Here is a 24,752-nt window from a genome sequence, read left to right on the forward strand (position 1 = left end):
ATTGACTAACTATAATAGTTTATACCATTTTTTTTACTATAACCTATTTTCTTTACATTATATTTATTAAACTTGAGATATTAACATAAAAAAACACTAAATAAATAATATTAAACTCGTAAATAATTCCAAAATGTTAACAAATATCAGACGGTGCTCAATGCTGGCCCACTATTACCAGCACTGCTAACAAATATCATATGGTACTTGTTTACAGCCTAGATGTAAATGATTCAGAATATCCACAGCTTAGAGGATGAAAAATATCAGCAAAAAGATACAAAAGGCACAGTTAAAATCCTCATTAAAAGAACTCTTCAAGGGCATGGATGCCACTGGTGTCTATGTCAGTAACGGCTGCACAAAGAACACAAATTATAAGTTAGTTAATGCTTATAGAAAACTAACAAAAACTAAGGTAGAGAATAGAGACATTCATGTGACATTTCAACAATCAAAAACTGGATTCTTGTTTTGGTAGTCTCCTTTACCTTGTTCTTCTTCATCCATCAATCATCTTAGTATCCTGAAAGAGTGAGATCACATTACTTTCAAATCCTTTTGTAGATTAGAAGAGGGATATTAAACAATGTTTATGTAGAATATGTCAATTTGAAACAAAGAAGGAACACATCTTCTACCTTTCTTTGACATAATTGGAGTTGGAGAAATATATTGCAGAATCAACTCTCACAATAAGTACACCTGGAACCTTACTAGCTTCTGGGTATTGATGGATGTTTCTATACACAGCTGTTCTAGGAATCTTCCCCAAAATACAAGTTCTAGGCCTTGTAACTTCTAGTAGAATCTTTGCAAAGGATATAGAAACCTGCCATAAATATTGACCAGTAGAAACTACTTCACATTTTGAAAGCATAAGATAACTAAGCATACATTAGTTAATATTTAGTACTTACAACAATTAGAAGTCCTATTTCAACAGTGGCAAAAAAACAACACCAAAGAATGCTCCCACGCAGGCAACAAAATCAAATTTATCAATCTTCCAAATCAAAATAGCTGCCTAATAGTCCACAAGGTTGATGACAGCAGAAATGATGATTGAAGAAAGAATGGCATTTGGAGTGTAACGGAAAAGGGGAGTGATGAATTCCAGGGTTAAGACAACTACTTTACTACAGACATCACAATATTAGATACTGCAGTTTGACAACCAGCCATGAAATTCACTGTTGACCTAGAGAAAGAACCTGAAAGCAACAGAAAGATAGATTAGAATCTTGCACTTCAATGATGAACCACAAAACAATACCATAAGATGATTATAATCCTTATTCTCTTTTATATTCCAAAGTCCTTAAAGTCAACCGTGAAGAGTGATAGACTCATTTCTCCCCTATTTTGATTTATTAATAGAAGCAAATAGTGGATAGCTATTGCTTAGTTTTTCTTTCCTTTCGTTCATAATATTTATCACTTTAGTTATTTCATGAAGTTGAATTCAAGCTTACCAGTTGCAACATAATATGAAGTCATTGAACCTACAATATTCATAGCTCCTACTGCTACCATTTCTTTGTTTCCATCCAGTTGATAGTCTTTAACGGATGCAAATGTTCTTCCAATTGCTACAGCTTCCTGATAGCAGAAATGCAATGGTTTGATTGGAATATGGAGGAATATAAACTTTTCAAGAGAGGTATACATTAATGTCAACATTTATTACTTACAGTTAGTGCTATCATGCCTGCCATGACACCAATGCTAAAACCTTTCCCAAGGTAGTCACCAGTGAAATATATTTCTTTAACAAATGAAGGATTGATCCCTTTTTTAATGTTTCTAACCTTCACATATAAATAGACACATATTTAGTTCTGTGGCATTTATAGTCATTCTTGATTCTGACTCCAATCATATGAATAACACAGGGTTCTATCTATTTTACTTACAATTTCTACTCCATGCTTATCTGCACGTGTTATGAATACAAAAAAAAAAAGTAGAGAAGATAACACATATCAATGGGGCAATTGTTGGCACCCAGAAGAACTTTTTATTATTCTTTCCCTGATCCACATAACAGAAAATGATGAAAGGATCATTACAATCCTACTTATAGAATTAAAAGAACAAACAACCAAAATTAATAGGTTTAATTTCTTTACAATGAATTTCACAAATAGAAGAAAACCCAAGAATCTTGCTCCAATGAGTATATATAGTTTCCCAATTCCACTGCAAGATGTTAGATAAATCAATCAATTTCATGCATGCATAAGGAAAACATTAATTAGAAATTGTTGTTTAGGCGGGACTTATTTATATGGAACAGTGATAGATAGAATAACCCATTTTTTTCACTTGTATATCCTTATTACTCCACCACCATATAGGTGACTCAATATTCTTTATTTAGTAGGAGAAACACTCTATTATATGCTAACACAGTGATTAGTCTATGAATATACAATAAGTACGTCTTGACTAACTGTGGCATGATATTGCAAGAAATAAAATTTTCTCTAGCCAGAATAATACTACAACCAAGCCATATCTCATTAGGTTAGGTGCACTAAATGGATCAAACATTATCATCCATAGTATCCTTATCATAGATCATATCTGCATAGAATTTTAAAACATGTTCAAAATACTTGGCATATTGTCAAACACTTGGCATACAAAAGCATAAACAACACAAAATAGCACTAACAAGCATTCTTTGTAACACCAATTCAAAATTCAGCACTAATGACATGAAAAATCAGCAGCATTTCGCAGTGGCTCAGCAAAGTATCAGTCAATTAATCCAAACAAATTGAACTTCAAACTCAAGAAGCTCTTAACAGCATATTTAACTATGTATAAACTAACACTAATTCTAATCAGAAAATCCTAATTTTAACCTAAACTCAATTAACAGGAGCAAATAATCCTAACCAAATCAAATTAACACTAGAATCAACATATGACTAATCCTAAATTAACTAAAATAGAGAAGAAAAGGTGATTTGAGAACCTAAGTCGGAGAACAGAGCAAGAACACAAGAGAGAGGGATGCAGTGGCAGTGACCAGTCGTTGCTGCGTCTGAACTCGCTGGAACTAGAATGGCTCTGTTTTGATTCTGCGACTGAGAATGAGGGAGGCAAGGGCGAGCCAGAGAGCCATAGTGCGAGGTTGTAAGGAGGGGAAGAAGTTGATCGCAGCGGCGCTGGATGGTAGCCGGCGGTGAGACAAAGAAGGCAGGAGACAGGGGAAGAGAAAGAGAGAAAGGGTTTTCGTGGTGGTTGTTCGGCAAAGAAGAAGAAGAAGAAGAAGAAGAAGAAGAAGAAGAAGAAGAAGATGATGGTGGTGGTTTTGGGGTTCTGACGGAGACGCTGGGGGTGATGATCGATGGTGGCGCTGCGTTGGTGGTGGAAGAGAAGCTAGGGTTGGAGTGAGTGAGTGATGGGGGCACATAGGGCCGCTGGCTCTCTTCTTGATATGACTTGCGGGAGTTGGGGTTGGTTCCTTTCGTAGCAGAAGCTCAAACCGCTATCATAACCGCCTCTATCTTGTCAATTTATGGCGGTTTGATAAATAGCCGCCAATTAACCGTCGCTATCCTCCGTATTTGCTGTAGTGATCCTTCATCGATACAAGATGATTAAATATAAAAGTCTATAAATTTTTAAAAAAATAGAAACATTGCCTCTAAAACCGCTACTATAACAATATTCTATAAAGTTAAAATTTTGATTTTAGATTTTTAAATATTATCAGTAGTATATATAAAAGGGTTTTGTATTGATAATTAATTATATTATTATATTAATAAAAATAATTAATTTCTAAATATACTAATTAAAAAATCATCTAATTATATACATCTAGTTCAATAATGAATTTAATTTTGATGCATTAATAATGTAAAACATTTTACATAGCTATACAATTATATCTATTTTTTTAGATAATTATTCACGCAATCAATATAAAAACGGTTGTGCTACGTGTTCATTACTTTTCAGCCATTATTTTCAGCCATCGTATACAAATATGTATTCGAATATAAAATTCAAAAATTAAAAATCAAAACTCCACTCTCACTTAGGTCAACCGCACTGCACGTTCCTCTTTCCAATTTCAATTACACGCCCAAAACCCCTCATTCTCCCTCTCTTGCACGAAAAATCCATCCTCCTTCTTCCTCTCTCGATCGCATGAATCTCCTCTTCCCCCTCTTTACTGAGTTATCAATTTTTGATTTGTTGAATGATCAACCATAAGGCTTGTTCAACCTCGGTGAATCCTTTTTCGATAACGTTACGGAGCGCTTCTTCACTTTTTTTTGGACTTCGATCGTAGCTTCTTGTTACTCTTCTCTGAGATAAGTGGATCTGCTCTAGAAAACTAAAACTCAAAATAATTCTATGATTATGTGCTTTTGATTCTTCATTTTGAGCTTCTTCAACTTGATTACACGATAATGAGCAGGAATGGATGATTAATGTTTGTAGCGTTATTTTGATTTTTTTTTGGTTTTTGAATTCTACTCGACAAATTTCAACTTAGCTGATAGCTTTGTGTGTTCTAGTTCTCTGAAAATTTCAATGCATGTGGAGTTTACTTTTTGCATTATCTTGTTTTTTTCGGTTTTTGAATTCTACTCGAAGAATTTCAACTTAGCTGATAGCTTTGTGTGTTCTAGTTCTCTGAAATTTTTAATGCACATGGAGTTTACTTTCTCAAAGATGGATGTTGAAGTAGAATTAAAAATCTGTTTCTGCGAATATTGCAGCATTTTCATTTTTTTCTTTTTAATTTTCATAAGAGAAAAAAGGAGTTGGAATCTGTTTGCGATATGAGTTGGAGTCTCATTTTTCTAATTTTGTTTTTAATTGATTATAATTGAATTTTTGTGATATAATTTAGAGTCTGTTTGATTATTGTATTGAATGAGTTTGATTATGCCTTGTATTTAAAACATGATATTACAACATGTTTAATTATAACATAGTTGATGTTACTTTTGGCATGTTTGATTATAACTGAATTTTTGTGATATGATTTAGAATCTGTTTGATTATGCTCAGGTTTTAAAACATGATATAATAACATTGTAATCAGTTGAAATGTGTAAAGACATACTTTGTTGCTGGATTGAATCCTTGAAGATCTTTCTTCCAGCCTGCCGAATAAATCCTCTATTGTACATGTATGATTTTGGTAGTTCAACCAATTATAATGTATTCTTCTTAGAGTCATGTTTGTCTTAGAGCATGTAATTTAAGGGAAGAGTATGTAATATTAAACCAAATAGCTTTCATTCTTTTTTTTTTTTTAATTTGAAATTGGAGTTAATTTTATCTAGTTAAGTTGATCTAACTTATCTTGAAAATCCAATTATAATCAAGCATGTTCATAGTGTGATTTATTTAAAAACTCAAGAATAAAAAACAAAGTTCATTTTCGTATTATAATCATATTCAACCTTGCATGTTCTCCTTGTTAAATGTTAACTATTATGTGTGTTAGATTCATGAATATATGATAGTTTGAGTTGGTGATGAAGATGGAAGAAGCAACTGGCTCAAATGTGTAGAACTGATTATCTATAATATGCAGTATAGAACTTTTATATTTATATGTATTTAGGTGAATCTTTTTCTATCGTCTTATCAAAAGGCATTAGGTTTTAGAGATTTTTAAGTGTAATGTTCATATCATATGGATTTCATATATGCTGATATGTAATGATACAATCTTGATTAATATAAATTGTTAATTTATTTGTTTGGATTATATGGCTCTCAATTTTTAGTTGTGAATCCCTTAAATTTTAGTGGTCCACTCTCTTAGTGTTGTAGTCAAAATAGAAATAGGGGCAAAGCAATATAGACAGGAGTTTGAATTTTGGACTTTCTTTGGATTATAGAGTTTGATTATTAATTTAAATTTTATTTGATTATAATTAGATTTTGAATTATGATTTTGAGCGTATTTGATTATAATATAATTTTTTAACTATTTCAGATTTTTGAGTTTGATTACAACTTTGAGGGTGTTATTATAAATTAATTTTAATTTATGATTTGGGACGTATTTGATTATCAATTTTATGATATAATTAGATTAATAATAATCAAATACGCTCCAAACATATTATAAAATTTGGTTATAATCAAACGCGCTTAAGACAATAAAAATTCAAATCCAAATTCAAACTCATTCTTTAATCATATTATAATCAAGTTTGGAATTCATGTAAAACAAACATATCAATAATCAAACTCAAGAATTCAAATTAAAGTTTATTGTGATAACAATATTATAATAAAACACGTTTTAAATTGTAAACTAATCAACACACAAATACATATCAATTTTGTCAGTTCTTTAAATTTTTGTACAACCTCTACTTTAACAGCAATGCACATGATTGAAAATTTTTCTAGTAAATTATATTTCAGATTACATTCTAGATTTAATTATTCTGTTGATTCTTATAGTTTCGCAAAATTTTTAATTAGGTCTCTATACTTTTTTTTTCTTTTTAATTAAGTCTTTGCACCAAATTTTATTTTTAATTAGGCCCTATATTTTTTCTTTTTATTTGGATTCCTACACCAATTTTTTTAATTAGATTCTTATATAATAATTAAACTAATTACTATTAAAAGAGACTTAATTTAAAAAAAATTGATGTAAAAATTTAATTAAAAAATAAAAAATAAAAAAATTTAATTAAAAATTTTACAAAATTATAAAAATCAGCAGAATAATTAAATTTACATTCTATCTGTCAAAATATGTGAACTTGCAATTGACCATAATTTATCTACAAAAACGCTTTCCATTTTTCAAACCTTCTGTCACATCTATATCAATTACTCTTAGCGATGATATAGCTGGTAAAGATCTTGACAAACCAATATATTATGTGATAACAAGATTGAGTCTCATAGTTGTCCCAACTATTATGTATTTCATGTCCATCTTATGTAATTGACAAATCTCAAATTTTACTTTGGCAATCTGACAATTAAAAGGCAGAAAAATATTAATTAATCAAAAATTCAAACACGTATAGTGATGCAAAATTATAATGTTTTCATATTCTCATCATGAAATATTTTCTTTGATTAATCATCTATGCAACCAATTTAATTTTTTTTCCTTTTTTCTTTAAAAAGATAATTAAAAATAAACTTAATTAACAACTTATTATGAATAGACATATTTATCTCATACGATTTTAGTAATGTCATTTAAATATTTATCTACAACTGCAACTATGTACAACCACTACAACAAAATAGTATTTTGGCTACAGTTTTTTTAATGTTTAACTGTCACTAAATAGTCTTGCGACGGTTAAAAAAAATGTTACAGATTTGAGCGTCGCTAGCTGACATAGTGACGATTTTGGACCACCGTTGATACAGAGTGTGGCTAAATTGTTTATGACGGTTTTTAAAATATAAAACCGTCACTAATTTGTAACATTTGTAGAGGTATTATATTTCGCGATGTTTTGAAACTGTCGTTAAATTACTAAATCCTATGACGGTTTTTTCTTATATTTCATGACTATTTTAAACCGTCACAATTTAGCGACGATTTGAAACCGTCACTAAATTACTAGTTCTTATGATAGTTTTTAGACATATTTAATGACTATTTAAACTGTCATAATATTTTTAGTGACAGTTTTTCGATCTAAATATTTTAAATTTTAGATAACGAATGTTAAAATTAATTATTCATAAAAAATTATTTTTCATATAAAATAATAACTAAAAATCTTATTATTTGATTTTTTATCTGCAGATACTTTGGTCTTCTTAGTCAGAGACTTTTGTCAACCTACGACTTTTTTTTGTAAAAGTGATTTGATTTTATAAATCTTCTGTGTCATGCATAATCTATATTATCAGAACAAAGTAGACTGTAATTTTAAAAAATTTATATTCTCATGATGTTATTACCGATAAAAATACTAGTTAGATTCTAAATTCTATTTGAAAGAACAACAAAGCTTTTCCAATTCTGACTACAAACTTCACAATTAAAGAATCAAAATCCTAGAATTAAAAAAAATAAATCAAAAGAAAGGGAATGAAATTGAATTGATAAGTGATTGATGAGAGTAACTCACTTTTGATTAGATGAGAAAAGTGAAGGACACTGTAAAAAGGAGAGCAAAGAGTTTATAGATTCCATTGAATTCTAGATTTTACTCTTATAAACAACAAATTTTTTAATTTTGGCCAATAAAAATAAAATCAAAACACTAAGATAAGAAGAACCAAAACAAATCAACGTAATGCATTGATTGATTTGAGAAATTCACCTTCGATTAGAAGAGAAGAATGAAGCACGCCGAGAAGAAGAGAGTGAAGCGCACTGAGAAGAGAAGAGAAAACGACGTTGAGGTATATTGTGGTTATTTCTATAACACCGTGGAAAAGAGAAAAAACTGAGGAGCAATAGTGCTGCGCATCATGATTCTGTTTTGGTGCGTAGGTGTATTGTGGTTATTTTTATAACACCATATATATATACGACATTTTATCATATTTATATACAATGGTTAAAAGTGGTGACTGAAATTAGTGTACAAATAATATTTTTAATATAAAAAATAGTTATTTTGATAATGTGACATTATATCATTAAATGTTTATATAAAACTACTTTATGCATAAAAATTAAATTTTTAGATAATTACCTAAAATTTTCAAAATCAAATTAAAATTTTTGAACATATACCTTTTTCTTTATTTTTAATTTGTTTTCGAGAGCATTACTCATCAAGTAATAAAGGGACGTGTGGGCTTGTGGCCCATATTCGTATTCCTAATGAAATCAAAACTTTTGATTAAGATGGAGGGTAATTCTCCATTGTTCGGGAAAGATCTTCATCCTTCACCCACGTTCACGTCTATTCGGAAACAGAAAACCATCATTCCCAATTACAGAACCCTCTAAACCCTTCTCCACTCTTCCCCCTCCATAATCCTAATCTTGAACCATCTCGAAACATTTTCACACACACTATATATACACGCTCTCATTTCATTCCAATGCATTCTATCAGAAACGAAGTAAATACGCAGCTAAACCTTCATCTTTCTGTGACTATTTTTCTTCAAAACAAAACCAATAATGTCGCTGATTCCAAGCTTCTTCGGAACAGGGCGGAGGACCAACATCTTTGACCCATTCTCCCTCGACGTCTGGGACCCATTCCAGGACTTCCCCTCCGCCGCACTCTCCGCTCCTCGCTCCGACTTCGCCAACGAAACCACCGCCATCGCCAACACCCGCATCGACTGGAAGGAGACACCTGAGGCGCACGTGTTCAAGGCCGACCTTCCGGGACTCAAGAAGGAGGAAGTGAAGGTCGAGATCGAGGAAGGCAGGGTGCTTCAGATTAGCGGCGAGAGGAGCAAGGAGAAGGAGGATAAGGGTGACACGTGGCACCGCATGGAGCGAAGCAGCGGAAGGTTCCTGAGACGGTTTAGGCTGCCGGAGAATGCTAAGTTGGAGCAGGTGAAGGCTTCCATGGAGAACGGGGTGCTTACTGTTACGGTTCCCAAGGAGGAAGTTAAGAAGCCCGATGTCAAGCCCATTCAGATCACCGGCTGAAGAGCCTTAAAGTTAAAGCCCGATGTGAAAGCCCCTCCAGATGGCGGGCTAAGCAGTTTGCGAAATAAAATTAAATATATAGTATAATAATAAATATGTATCTATGGTTGTTGAGTGCAGATATGGACTCTGCTCCAGTGCTGCTAATTACATCAGTGTGGTTTTGATTTTCTGTGTGTATGTTTTTTATGTTAATGACTTTATGTAATTGCCTTATAATGTAATGCAAGAGCTTCTTTTTCTTTTAACAGTCTTGTGAGTATAATTGTGCTGTTTTGCTGTGTGCTTATTAGTGAATTAGTGTGTAGTTATTTGCTCTAAAGATTGTATGCAGTGTGATAAAAGAAAAATCGGGGCAAGTTTGGTGCAAACTGCAGAGAATACAGCTACGATGGTAAATAACAAAGTCGAAACTAAACTGACAATTCCGTTGTACAACTCTTTAATGCTACAACTCTTTACTCTTCTCCTTTGGTGGATGGAAAGCATTATAAGCTAAATATTAATTGGTGGATTAGGCCCAATCTCTTTCATATTCATACATAATTCTGGCATTTGTTTTGTCATGAATTTATTATGGCTTTTATAATTTGGTCTGGAATTTATTCTGGCATGAATTTATTTTTTTGTGACTGAGAAGAAGCCTACTAACGTCAAGGTTGGCTAGCCCAGGGCATCTAAATTGAGCCTCTATCAAATCAAGCCTCAGCAATTATAGACAATTAAATATATCTTTTCCAGACCAAAAAAATTGACATATCTTTTGAATTACCGAAAACAACAATAGACATCTCTTTTGCATTCTTTGATGTAATGTATATATATATATATATATATATATTGGGACTTTAAGTTTCACAACTAATTTCAATTATACAGATAAATATAGTTAGCTGAATTTGATTTAAGGCTATAAATAATACTCCAAGAAATTATATTTTCTACAAATTAATTTAAATATTATAAAACAAAACCTTGTCTTTTAGTGCTATAAATGGTTGGAAATGGTTTATTTTTACTTTTCAAAATAACTCTTAACGTCAATAACAAGAACTCTTTGATAAAAAAAAAAAGCATAGTAATTGAAGGATATAAAGTATTCTTTACGTTTTTCAAATCAAGCCTCAGCAATTATACGCATCTCGTGAAAATTATTTATTTTTTAAATTGATTTTTAAAAAAAATTTGTGATCAAGTTTATCTTTTAAAGATTTTTAGTTAGTTATATTAGTTCTTCGGTCATTTTTATTGTTGACAATATTAAATTTGTTGATATAGCACGTTAAGTGAATAAGTGACATCACATTGACCATAACATATATCTACTGAACTAGTTATCTTCTAAAAAGGTAATACTAAAAAGATAAAAAAAAAAAGTTAGAATATGTCTTATTTAACATTTATTTATTATTATAATAATTTATTATTATTAAATAAGATAAGTTTTGACTGTTTTTAGCTAATATTTTTTAGTTACTAAGTATTTCTGTTTATGAAATTATATCCTATGAAGCACAGACACTTCGTTGAGTTGTCGTGTCTGCATGTCGGACACATTTCGAACACAACACTCATTAACACTTGTCTGACACGCGTGTCTGCTGTGTCAAACCGTGTCTTAATAAAAAAAAATTTTCTCTGGACACGCCTGGACACACCTAAATGCCATTACATGTCAGCGTGTCCAGTCTTATTCTTAACATATGTTCTTAAAATAAATTTAAATATAGTATATATTATTATTTATTAAAATAAAAATATATTTTGTTATGAAATAACTAAATAAATAAATAAGGAAGAGGTAACAAATATAAAAATATAAAGAGAGAAGAGTGTGTCAATATAAGAGAGAGAGAGAGAATTTTATTGATTGTATTTATTTGCTTCATATCACACTCCTATTTATATGCACACAGGAGGTAACATTTTCAATTCTCATTAAGTTCATCTCTCTTGAAAATGTGAGCCGCCTATATTAAATGATAGTCATCCACCTCATTTGATCTTATCACAACACTCCCCCTTCGATGACCATTTAGGATTATCTCAAAAAAAAAAAAGATGAACTTAATGAGAGTTGAAAATGTTACCTCCTGTGTGCATTCTCTCTCTCTTTCTCTCTCTCTTTCTCTCTCTTTCTCTCTCTTGCTGACACACTCTTCTCTCTCTTTATATTTTTATATTTGTTACATCTTCCTTATTTATTTATCTAGTCATTTTATAACACGTTATCAGCACGAGACTCTAACCAAATTTTAGAAGACTTCAGGTAACAAATTTTTATTATGTCGAAACTCTCTCATCTTGAATTTAATGCTCTTGATATATCTAGAAACAATTATTTATCATGGATAATTGATGCTAAAATCCATCTTGATTCAATGGATCTTAGAGATACCATAAAAGCTGGAAATAATAGATCCCAGAAGGATAAAGCTAAAGCTATGATTTTTCTTCGTCGTCATCTTGACGTATGATTGAAAAATGAATATCTCACATTAAAAGATCCTGCAGATCTGTGAAAAGACCCTGAAGAAAGGTATAATTAGGGATGTTCATGGATCGGATCCGATCCACATATCCGCGGTATTTATCCGAATTTGATCCGAAAATTATGGATATGGATCCGATCCGCAAGGCTTTCGGATCGGATTGCGAATTTTGTGTTGGTATCTGCATATCCGCGTATCTGCAAAAATAAAGAAATAAATAAGTAAATATTCTTTTTATGTTTTATTTTAACCAATAATTATCATATATGTTGTATTATTTTAATTTATTATTTAAAAAAAGTATGTTTAATATTATTTTAAGAGTAAACATATTTAAAAGAATAGAAAAATAAATCTTATTGATATTTTTTAATAAAAATAAGCTTTTAAAAATATTTGTGTATTTTGCGGATATATCTGATATCCGATCCGATCCGATCCACAAATGTGCGAATCGAATCGGATCGGATCCAACCTTAAAAACTGCGGATATTGGATCCGATCCGATCCGATGATTTTAGTGAGGATCGGATCAAAATTTTGGCCATATCTGATCCGATCCGCGTGCACCTCTAGGTATAATCATCAAAAGACGGTGATACTTCCTCAAACCCGATATGTTAGAGAAAACTTTCTCGACCTTCCATGCCTCGAATGTGCTCCTGCAGCAGCAATATCGAGAAAAATGATTTAAAAAAATATTCTGAGCTAATTTCTTGCCTTCTTGTTGTTGAACGCAACAATGAGTTGCTTTTAAGAAATCATGAAGTGCGCCCAGCTGGCGCCGCCCCATTTCTTGAAGCAAATGCGGCAAATCATAACCCTAGAAGAGGTAAATGGCAAGATTTTTGTAATAAGAAAAATTATGGAAGAAATAAGAATTATATTCACAAGAAAGAATCTCACTAGAAGTGGGATAAAGAAAGAAATAATGGGCAAAGTAAATCAATTGAGGATAAATGCTTCCGTTATGGTGGAAAGGGCCATTGGTCACGTACCTGTCGTACCCCAAGGCACCTAGTTGATTTTTATCCAGCATTCTTGAAAAAGGATGACAAAGGAAAGAAAACAAATTTTGTTTCAAATGATGAAAATTTCACCACTCATTATGATGTATCTAATTTCTTTGAGAATCCTAAAGGAAATATTGCCTATTTGATCAATGTTGGAATAGTTTAATATGTGTGTTTGTTAAGTATTCATGTGAATAATTTTACTGTGCATGTACTTTTTCTCATTTTATTATTATTATTTGTCTTTTAAGAGAATGGCAATGACATAGAATGAAGATGTATGCCATGCGGATAGTGCAAGTTCGCACATAATTCTCAAAAGTGATATATATTTTACCCATCTTGTTTCAAATGAAGAATATATTAATACTATTATTGGCTCAGGCAATGTGATAGAAGGCTCTGGAAGAGCTATAATTTTGTTTCATGGAGGAACAAAATTTATAATAAATAATGCACTATTATCTACCAAGTCTCTGAGGAACTGGTTGAGTTTTAAAAATATTCGCCGAAATGGATATCATATTGAAATAATGAATGAGAAAAATCATGAGTATTTATGTATCATAACTCATGATTTAAATAAAAAGTTTATAATAGAAAAATTACCCTCACTTTCATCTGGGTTATATTATACCAAGATTAGTGCAATTGAATCACATGCCATTGGAAACCAGAAGTTTACTAACCCAAATGAATTTATAACTTGGCACGATCGATTGGGTCATCCGAGAACAACTATGATGTGAAGAATTATTGAAAACTCCCATGGACATTCACTAAAGAACCAGAAGATTTTTAAAACTAGTGAATTTTGTTGTGCTGCATGTTCTCAGAAAAATTTAATTTTAAGGCCATCACCAGTAAAGATTGGATTTGAGTCCCCTAAATTTCTAGAAAAGATTCAAGGTGATATATGTGGACCTATTCATCCACCATGTGGATCTTTTAGATATTTTATGGTCCTAATAGACGCATCTTCGAGATGGTCACATGTGTGCTTATTATCTTCTCGCAACTTGGCGTTTGCGAGATTACTTGCTCAAATTATTCGATTAAAAGCACAATTTCCAGAAAATCCAATCAAAGCAATTCGTCTTGATAATACTGGTGAATTTACTTCCCAAGCTTTTGATGCTTATTGTATGGCTAATGGAATAAGTGTTGAACATCCAATAGCTTATGTTCACACATAAAATGGGTTAGCAGAATCACTTATTATACGCCTCCAATTAATTGCTATACCCTTACTTATGAGAACAAATCTCCCAATCTCGGTTTGGGGGCATGCTATTTTACATGTCGCAGTACTTATTCGTTTGAGGCTAACGAGTTATCATAAGTTCTCTCCTATGCAATTAGCTTTTGGCCAGTAGCCAAATGTCTCCCATTTAAGGATATTTGGGTGTGCGATATATGTTCCCATTGCACCACCTTCTCGCACCAAAATGGGACCCCAAAGAAAATTGGGGATATATGTTGGATACGATTCTCCTTCTATAGTAAGGTATCTTGAGATACAAATTGGGGATATATTTAAAGCCTAATTTACGAATTGTTATTTTGATGAATCAAAATTTCCAACATTAGGGGGAGAGAATAAGCTTCCTGAAAAGGAACTTAATTGGAATGTATCATCTTTGATGCATTTGGATCCTCAATTAGGGCAATGTGAACTAGAAATTCAAAAGATTATACATTTGTAAAGAATAGCAAATGAATTGCCTAATGCATTTTTCAATACAAAGAAGATAACTAAATCTTATATACCAGCGAAAAATGCCCTAATTCGAATCGATGTCCCAGTAGAACAAGTAGCCACTGAAGCAAATTCACGCCAGAAGCGTGGCATGCCTGTCGGTTCCAAAGACAAAAATTCTCGGAAAAAAAAAGAGGTAAATACGATTCCTGTTGAAAAAGACATAGTAGAGACACCTGCAGTTGTCCAAAATTTTGATATAGTTTTAACGCCAGAAGACGTTTAGGTACCTGAAAATTGTGAAAATGACGAGATCTCGATAAATTATGTCTTTACACGAGAGAAATGGGACCGAAATAAGACAATTATCAATGAAATATTTGCTTATAATGTGGCATTGAATATCATGCATGAAAATAAGGATCTTGAGCCAAGATCAGTCGATGAATGTCAACAAATGAGTGATTGGCCAAAATGGGAAGAAGTCATGAAGGCTGAGCTTGACTCACTTATAAAACGTGAAGTCTTTGGACGTGTAGTCCGTACACCAGAAGATGTAAAATCTGTTGGATACCGATGGGTATTTGTGAGAAAATGAAATGAGAAAAATAAAGTTGTGCGCTACAAAGCCCGACTTGTGGTATAAGGTTTTCACAAATATCCGGTATAGATTATGAAGAAATGTATTTCCCGTAGTGGATGCGACAACATTGCGTTATTTAGTCAGTTTATCCGCATATCATAAACTACATATGCATTTAATGGATGTGGTAACAACCTACTTAAGAATGTGAGCCGCCCATATTGAATGATGGTCATCCACCTCATTTGATCTTATCACAACATATTTTAAATACTTGATATAATTAAAATAAGACATTAAAAATAATTAAAAATTTTACTTTATATTTTATATGTATGCGTGTTCCCGTGTCATGTAAGATTTTAAAATTCGTGTGTCGGTATGTCCTGTGTCTGTGTCAGTGTCCGTGCATCATAGATTATATCAAATCAATTCTAAATTAAGGAGAACCTTGAGGTATTTAAATTTCTAAATTTAGAATTGATTTGATTTATTTCATAAATTTATTATGTTAAAAGTTAATTAGAACCGTGAGATGTGTATTGTGGTGTCACTAAGTGACAGAAGAATCAATTACCAACTTAAAATCTTTAAATAGTGAATTTTATTAAAAAAAGTCTTTCTAAGATAAATTTAAAAAAGGAATGATTTTACAGAAATAAATTTAAGGTTTAATTATTCTGCTGGTCCCTATAGTTTTGCAAAATTTTCAATTAGGTTCCTATATTTTTTTTCTTTTAATTGAGTTCTTGTACCAATTTTTTTTTAATTGGGTCCCTACACTTTTTTCCTTTTATTTAGGTCCTTGTATCAATTCTTTTTTTTTTAGTTGGGTCCCTATAAAATTAAGCCAATTACTACTAATAGGGACTTAATTAAAAAAAAATTTGGTACAGGACCCAATTAAAAAAAATATAGAGACCTAATTAAAAATTTCACGAAACTATAAAGAACAACAGAATAATTAAACCTAAATTTAATCATTTATTTTTTGTATTATCATAATACGAAAATATCAAATATTCCTTTTTATGTATAGGAATAAAATTTTAAATTTTAGACACGGAATTATTCTTGAGAATAAATTATTCCTGGAAATTAAATTTTAAAACTTTAAACAAATATAAAAATAATATGTTTACATGAAAAATTTCCAATAATAATTAAAATTCTTTAAAACAAAAGTACATTAAACTTTTAAGTTAATTATTTTTCCCCCTAATTTGTTTACATATAAACCACTTTAATTTTAGTTTCATTATATCATTTTTGTCTTTTTGTTTAATATTTACAAATAATAGACCCAAATTCATTAAAAAAAATTTAGAATTTCTAAACTAAAACGAAAATGTTTAGAGAAGTAAAGACCAAAAACTAAAGCTTATCATAAAATTGGCAATTTTATTTTATATTCTGTGTGCATTAATAAGGAGAATTCACATGGGGAAGCTCAATGAGATAATTTTAATATGGCCAATTCTATGGTGCTTATGATTTGGTGTCTAAATTTTACCTAACTTTTTTTTTATAGTAGGTTTTGAATTTTTAAAAATTATTTATTTTTATATCTTTTAAATTAAATATTAATTTTTAACTCTTTTTAATATATAGGCACCATTTTAAACACCATAGCATTTACCTTTTAATATAAGCAGTGACATTTCATAAATTTTCATTCCCTTTAGTTTTTCTTTATTTTATTTTTTTTTTCACAATAGGCAATTTCACTGTTTAAGAGATCATCTAAAAAGGTGTAGTTTCTAAATTAACATTTCAAATTACTAGTAAAAGCTGTGTGTTCTAATTCTCCATTGTTCGGGAAAGATCTTCATCCTTCACCCACGTTCACGTCTATTCGGAAACAGAAAACCATCATTCCCAATTACAGAACCCTCTAAACCCTTCTCCACTCTTCCCCCTCCATAATCCTAATCTTGAACCATCTCGAAACATTTTCACACACACTATATATACACGCTCTCATTTCATTCCAATGCATTCTATCAGAAACGAAGTAAATACGCAGCTAAACCTTCATCTTTCTGTGACTATTTTTCTTCAAAACAAAACCAATAATGTCGCTGATTCCAAGCTTCTTCGGAACAGGGCGGAGGACCAACATCTTTGACCCATTCTCCCTCGACGTCTGGGACCCATTCCAGGACTTCCCCTCCGCCGCACTCTCCGCTCCTCGCTCCGACTTCGCCAACGAAACCACCGCCATCGCCAACACCCGCATCGACTGGAAGGAGACACCTGAGGCGCACGTGTTCAAGGCCGACCTTCCGGGACTCAAGAAGGAGGAAGTGAAGGTCGAGATCGAGGAAGGCAGGGTGCTTCAGATTAGCGGCGAGAGGAGCAAGGAGAAGGAGGATAAGGGTGACACGTGGCACCGCATGGAGCGAAGCAGCGGAAGGTTCCTGAGACGGTTTAGGCTGCCGGAGAATGCTAAGTTGGAGCAGGTGAAGGCTTCCATGGAGAACGGGGTGCTTACTGTTACGGTTCCCAAGGAGGAAGTTAAGAAGCCCGATGTCAAGCCCATTCAGATCACCGGCTGAAGAGCCTTAAAGTTAAAGCCCGATGTGAAAGCCCCTCCAGATGGCGGGCTAAGCAGTTTGCGAAATAAAATTAAATATATAGTATAATAATACATATGTATCTATGGTTGTTGAGTGCAGATGTGGACTCTGCTCCAGTGCTGCTAATTACATCAGTGTGGTTTTGATTTTCTTTGTGTGTATGTTTTTTATGTTAATGACTTTATGTAATTGCTTTATAATGTAATTCTGGCATTTGTTTTGTCATGAATTTATTATGGCTTTTGTTTTTTTGGTCTGGAATTTATTCTGGCTTTGATTAAGCAGAAAGAAAAGCTTTTTTTTTTTCTAACTGAGAATAAGCCTATTAACGTAGAGGTTGGCTAGCCCAGGGCATCTAAATTGGAATTGGGCCTATTTCAGATCAAGCCTCAGCAATTATACACAATTAAATATATCTTTTCAAACCAACTTGGGTTGGTCGAGTGGTCAGTTCATTCGTCTATTTAAACAAAAGTCGGGGGTTTGAATCCCGTCTTGTGCATGCAGCAATTCATTGGCCAGCGGCAAACCTTTAAATGGACCTTGACCATCGAAAATACTCGTGTTCTAGACACCAGTGTTTCTTGGTACACTTGAAATTTTTCCAATATATATATATATATATATATATATATATATATATATATATATATATATAGTGGGACTTTAAGTTTCGCAACTAATTTCAAATATAGAGATAAATATAGTTAGCTGAATTTGATTTAAGGCTATAAAAAATACTCCAAGAAATTATATTTTCTACAAATTATATTTAAATATTATAAAACAAAACCTTGTCTTTTAGTGCTATAAATGGTTGGAAATTGTTTATTTTTACTTTTCAACGTCAATAACAAGAACTCTTTGATTAAAAAAAAAAGCCTAGTAATTGAAGGATATAAAGTACTCTTTTTGTTTTTCAAATCAAGCCTTAGCAATTATAGGCATCTCTGAAAAATTATCTACTTTTCAAATTAATTTTTTTTTAAAAAAATTTGATCAAGTTTATCTTTTAAAGATTTTAAGTTAGTTATATTGGTTTTTCTATCATTTTTGTTGATAATATTAAATTTGTAAAAAAAAAAAACAGCCCCTAACAATTATCTCGAAAGACAACGAGATCCTTGACAAAACAAAAAAAAATTCAACCCAACCAACCCAACCTTGACAATTACTTCGAAAGGAGACCCTTGTGCCGAAAAAAAAAATCAATGTTATTTTTTTGGCACAGAAGCTAATCAGTCCAAAAAAAAATCAGAGCCAAATTGGATTTTTTTTTTCTTGGGGGTCTCATTGTCCTTTTGAAATAATTGTCAGGAGTAGGGTGGGGTAGGGGTGGCAAGCGGGGAAGCCCGCCCCGCCCCGCCCCGCCAGAAGCCCGCCCTGCCTAGTGAGGCGGTCCAAAAATCCCAGCCCGCCCCGCCTAATAGCCGGCTGGTGGGCCGGCGGACTAAGCCCGCCAAATATCTTTTTTTTTTTACTTTTAACTATTAAATAATATATATAAAAGTATAAAAAAATCTCTTCTATTTTTTACTTTTAACTATTATAATTTCTAAAAGTATAAACAAATTATAATTTTTATATTCACAAACATTAAAGTCTTTGTAATTATAAATATTATTCCCAAAGCAAAATAAACATCATCCAAAACATAATTATAAATAGTCTCTAAAACAAAATAAACATAATCCAAAACACTCAATTTTCATCTTCATTCTCTTGTAAGTTGGGTTGGGAGAAGTTGGGTTTTGGCAAACAAAATTGTAAAAATACTCCTTGAGAAAAAAATACTAAGCCCGCCCCGCCCCGCCAAAGCCCGCGGTTTAAGCGGTGCGGGTTAGGCGGGCTTTTGCTATTTGACAGTCCTAATTTCCCTGTCCAGCCCGCCTTTTTGGCGGGTTACGCGGGCCGGCCCAGCGGGTTTAGGCCCGTTTGCCACCCCTAGGGTGGGGTTAGGGCTGGAAGTGAGCCGAGCTAGACCAAGCTCAAGCTCGGCTCATGAAAATTGAGCTTGGCTCACGGCTCGACTCATTAACAATCGAGCTTATTTCTTAAGTTCAAGCTCCGCTCACCAAAAACTCACGAGCTGGCTCAAATAAGAAAAACATAGATACATAATCTATAATTTTATATCAATAAATTATAACTTATATATTTTTAAAAATATTTGAAAACATCAATTTTATATATTGTTTATCTATCAATAAATTATAAATTTTTTATTTATGTTCTATATTAAAATTATATGTAAAAAATAAATATAAATATTAAATAATTAAGATTGTTATAATATATATATATATATATATATATATATATATATATATATATATATATATATATATATATATATATATATATATATATATATATTCGAGCTAGCTCATGAGCTAATGAGCTGAGCTTATCCAAGCTCAAGCTCGGCTCATTTAATTTATGAGCTCAATTTCAGGCTCAAGCTTGGCTCACCAGCTCACGAGCTTAGCTTATCGAGCTGTTAACGAGTCGAGCTCGAGTTGGCTCATGAGCTGGCTTGACTCACTTCCAGCCCTAGGTGGGGTATTCACTCTAAATTTGTGGATGTAGAAGTGAATAAGTGACATTATATTGACCACAACATATATCTGACGGACTAGCTATCTTTTGAAACGATAATACTAGAAAGATAAAAAAAAGTCAGAACATGTCTTATTTAGCATTCATTCATTGTTACAATAATTGATTATTACTAAATAAGATAAATTTTGACTATTTTTTGCTAATATTTTTTATTTTATTTTTTTTTTACCAAAGATAGGAGACTCGAACCCGCAACCTCTTAATTGAGTATGGGGAGACTATGCCATTTGAGCTATTACTCATTGGCAAATAATTTTGGAAAGATAAGAGACTCGAACCCGCAACCTCTTAATTGAGTATGGGGAGTCTATGCCATTTGAGCTATTACTCATTGACAAAAATTGGAAAGATAGGAGACTGGAACATATATCTGACGGACTAGCTATCTTTTGAAACGTTAATACTAGAAAGATAAAAAAAAGTCAGAACATGTCTTATTTAGCATTCATTCATTGTTACAATAATTGATTATTACTAAATAAGATAAATTTTGACTATTTTTTGCTAATATTTTTTATTTTATTTTATTTTTTTACCAAAGATAAGAGACTCGAACCCGCAACCTCTTAATTGAGTATGGGGAGACTATGCCATTTGAGCTATTACTCATTGGCAAATAATTTTGGAAAGATAGGAGACTCGAACCTGCAACCTCTTAATTGAGTATGGGGAGTCTATGACATTTGAGCTATTACTCATTGGCAAAAATTGGAAAGATAACAGACTCGAACCCACAACCTCTTAATTGAGTATGGGGAGTCTATGCCATTTGAGTTATTACTCATTGGCAAAATTTGGGAAGATAGAAGACTCGAACCCGCAACCTCTTAATTGAGTATGGAGAGTCTATGCCATTTGAGCTATTACTCATTGGCTTTTGCTAATATTTTTTAGTAACTAAATATTCCTGTTTATAAAATTATATCAAATTAATTCTAAATTAAAGAGGATCTTGAGGTTTTTAAATTTTTAAATTGGAATTGATTTGATTTATTTTATAAATTTATTATGTTAAAAGTTAATTAAAATAGTGAGATGTATACTATAGTGTTACACTTAACCTGTCATATTAGTAAATTCTAATGTCATAAATAAAAAAAATGGTAAAAGAATCAATTAATATGACTAACAAAATCTTTGAATAGTGAATTTGATTAAAAAAAATCTTTCTAAGATAAATTTAAAAAATGAATGATTTTACAGGAATAAATTTAATTATTTATCTTTTTTATTATCATAATACGAGAATATCAAATATTTCTTTTTATGAATAGGAATAAAATTTTAAATTTTAGACACGGAATTATTCTTGAGAATAAATTATTCCTGGAATTAAATTTTAAAACTTTAAACAAATATAAAAATAATATGTTTACATGGAAAATTTCCAATAATAATTAAAATTCTTTAAAACAAACGTACATTAAACTTTTAAGTTAATTATTTTTCCCCTAATTTGTTTATATATAAACCACTTTAATTTTAGTTTCATTATATCATTTTTGTCTTTTTGTTTAATATCTACAAATAATAGACCCAAATTCATTAAAAAAAAAAGATTTAGAATTTCTAAACTAAAACGAAAATGTTTAGAGAAGTAAAGACCAAAAACTAAAGCTTATCATAAAATTGGCAATTTTATTTTATCTTGTGTGTGCATTAATAAGGAGAATTCACATGGGGAAGCTCGATGAGATAATTTCAATATAAGCAGTGACATTTCATGAATTTTCATTCCCTTTAGTTTTTCTTTATTTTCACTGTTTAAGAGATCATCTAAAAAGGTGTAGTTTCTAAATTAACATTTCAAATTACTAGTAAAAGCTGTGTGTTCTAAATCACTAGTAACGCTTGAAAGTTGATACTAAATCTAAAAAAGTCAATTTCGTCAGTAGTGAAGTGGTGAGAGGATGGTAGGAAACTAGGAATATATATATATATATATATATATATATATATATATATATATATATATATATATATATATATATATATATATATATATTAGTAGTTCAGCATTACTTAAAAAAAAAATTAATTCAAGGGATTTTTTTTGTTATTGTCTAATTTAAGGGATCTTAGTATAAGTCAAACAATTCAAGGGAAATTCGGTTGATGAATTTCGACAAATTTCAAGAGAAATAACTAATATTTGCCTTTAAAGAAAAAAGAAAAGAAAATTTGAAACAAATTATTGACATCTAGAAGCACTTTGGTTCTACTCTTCCTTCTCCATCTCTTTGGGAATCTTGGAGATTGTCTTTTCAATTATATTATTTATGAGGTCCAAGCATAAATAAATACCCAACCGTCTTCATGATAACTACAATTAACATCATTAGCATATTTTTAAATTTAAAAAAAAAAGAAAGAAAGATAAAATGTGATTACTTTATCTCTCTTTAACATGTTGGTAGCTGCAAATGATTGACTTAAGTGCACGCTAGTGATAAGGATCATGCAAGCATGCATGATAGACGGCATTAACAAATTGCAAACACTCATCGATGATGAAGCTTTTGATTTTTCATTTTTGTATATTGCTATGTGGGCCTTTGTGAATTATTATTAATTGTTTCGGACACTTAAACTTATTAGCTACATAATATGTCCCAACACTACACTAACTTGCAATACACGTCTTCATAGTTACTCTCATCAAATCCAAATCATAAGCCTGTTTTTAATTAATCATCTAAGCTCTAATGAGGTTGGAACAATTGTGCATGTTTTTACACTTTTCCATAAAATCCACAATAGCAAACTTTACCCAGAAGTTAAAAATATAAATATTACCCACTAGCATGTGATAGATCAAGATATGTATTGTCTATGATACGGGTTTTTTTTTTTTTTTTTTCTATTTTGGTATAAAATTTCTTTTTATTTTTCATGATGTGGCTTGTAGGTGGTGATTGGTATAAATAAAAGAAACATGTGAAAAAAGGGGATAAAAATAAAATGGAGAGTGGACCCATAACGTGATTGACGGCTAAATATGGGCAAAAAATGATGTAGGGTTAAACCCATATTCATGAAGAAGAGGCTAAAAGAAAAATAAATAAGAATAAAATAATAAAATAAAATAGAAAAAAGAATCATAGCCCATATTGTCACATCCACCGCTAATGAAACGTCCTTGTGACCCTCCACGTGTTCACAGCCCATCTCTCCTTGCATGTTACCTTAAATTATTTTGCAGGCTTTGCTTGGTATCTTTGTAGCAAAGCCAAGTCCACGATGGATAAAACTTGAACCAAAATTGAAAGAACACCAACAAATCAATATTGGTATATGTTGTATGTCCATCAACCCACAATATATATAAGTAATTAGAGAAAACTCTAAAGGGTCCCTGATAATTATTTCAGGGATAACGAGACTTTTGATAAAAAAAAATATTCAATTTAATTTTTGAGTTTTATTTTTATAGAATTGATTAATTTTTGTGCTAAAAAAGTTAATATTATTTGTTAACACAAGAATTAATCAGTCCCAAAGAAAAAATCAAAAGTCAAGTTTTTTTTTTTTTTGTTAAGGATTTTATAGTCCATTCGAAATAATTTTCAATGGTTGAATTAGGTATTTACTCAAATAATTAAAACAGTTAGTTTATATTTGTATATTTTATATATTAATTATGTTATTTAGATATCAAAATTTAGTAATTAATCAGTTACTATATATAAAAATATATATTTATATTTTATAAAAATTCTTAAGTTTCTTTTAAATAAATAAAAAATTATATTTATCACGTTATATCAAAAGATCTATATTTATTATTTTACATAATATCTCTTAATTTTGCATGCACTCAATTTCGCAGTTAATGCCTATAAAATAGAGAAAGAAAATTCAAGTTTACAATTTTGCAGGCATTACCAATAAAATTGGACCAATAAAAAATAAATTATTGATATTTTTTATTTTTAAGTTAATTATTAACTTTAAAACATAAATGTCAATAAATAAATATATTTATTTACATTTAAATAAAATATCACAAAAATTAAAATAAATAAAAATAGAAATTTAAATTTTATATTTTAGTTCAAATTTAAAAAAATATCCATTTTTACACATTTATAAATTTAAAACAAAATAACAAATAATTTCTTAAATTTCATTAAAATTATGATGACTCATTAACATTTAAAGAA

At 31.0% G+C, this 24,752-nt stretch overlaps 2 protein-coding genes and 1 pseudogene across 2 annotated transcripts; 2 read left to right on the plus strand and 1 right to left on the minus strand.

Moving 5' to 3' along the window:
* Positions 1–304: 304 nt before the first annotated feature.
* On the minus strand, positions 305–2,566 carry LOC112762819 (sulfate transporter 1.3-like; annotated as a pseudogene).
* A 6,219-nt stretch (positions 2,567–8,785) lies between these two features.
* On the plus strand, positions 8,786–9,849 carry LOC112766702 (17.3 kDa class I heat shock protein). Its single transcript, XM_025812598.2, has one exon. The coding sequence runs from the start codon at positions 9,119–9,121 to the stop codon at positions 9,599–9,601; it is 483 nt and encodes a 160-aa protein (XP_025668383.1). The 5' UTR covers positions 8,786–9,118; the 3' UTR covers positions 9,602–9,849.
* Positions 9,850–17,155: 7,306 nt separating this feature from the next.
* Positions 17,156–18,196, plus strand: LOC112766703 (17.3 kDa class I heat shock protein). The gene has a single exon (XM_025812599.2). The coding sequence runs from the start codon at positions 17,464–17,466 to the stop codon at positions 17,944–17,946; it is 483 nt and encodes a 160-aa protein (XP_025668384.1). The 5' UTR covers positions 17,156–17,463; the 3' UTR covers positions 17,947–18,196.
* The last annotated feature ends 6,556 nt before the right edge of the window (positions 18,197–24,752 follow it).

This window comes from Arachis hypogaea, chromosome 17 (genome assembly GCF_003086295.3).
Source record: "Arachis hypogaea cultivar Tifrunner chromosome 17, arahy.Tifrunner.gnm2.J5K5, whole genome shotgun sequence".
NCBI lineage: Eukaryota > Viridiplantae > Streptophyta > Magnoliopsida > Fabales > Fabaceae > Arachis > Arachis hypogaea.

What these genes read in the sequence shown, in the direction of transcription:
- LOC112766703 (XM_025812599.2), top strand. Translation starts at nt 17,464, where the DNA reads ATGTCGCTGATTCCAAGCTTCTTCGGAACAGGGCGGAGGACCAACATC.
- LOC112766702 (XM_025812598.2), top strand. Translation starts at nt 9,119, where the DNA reads ATGTCGCTGATTCCAAGCTTCTTCGGAACAGGGCGGAGGACCAACATC.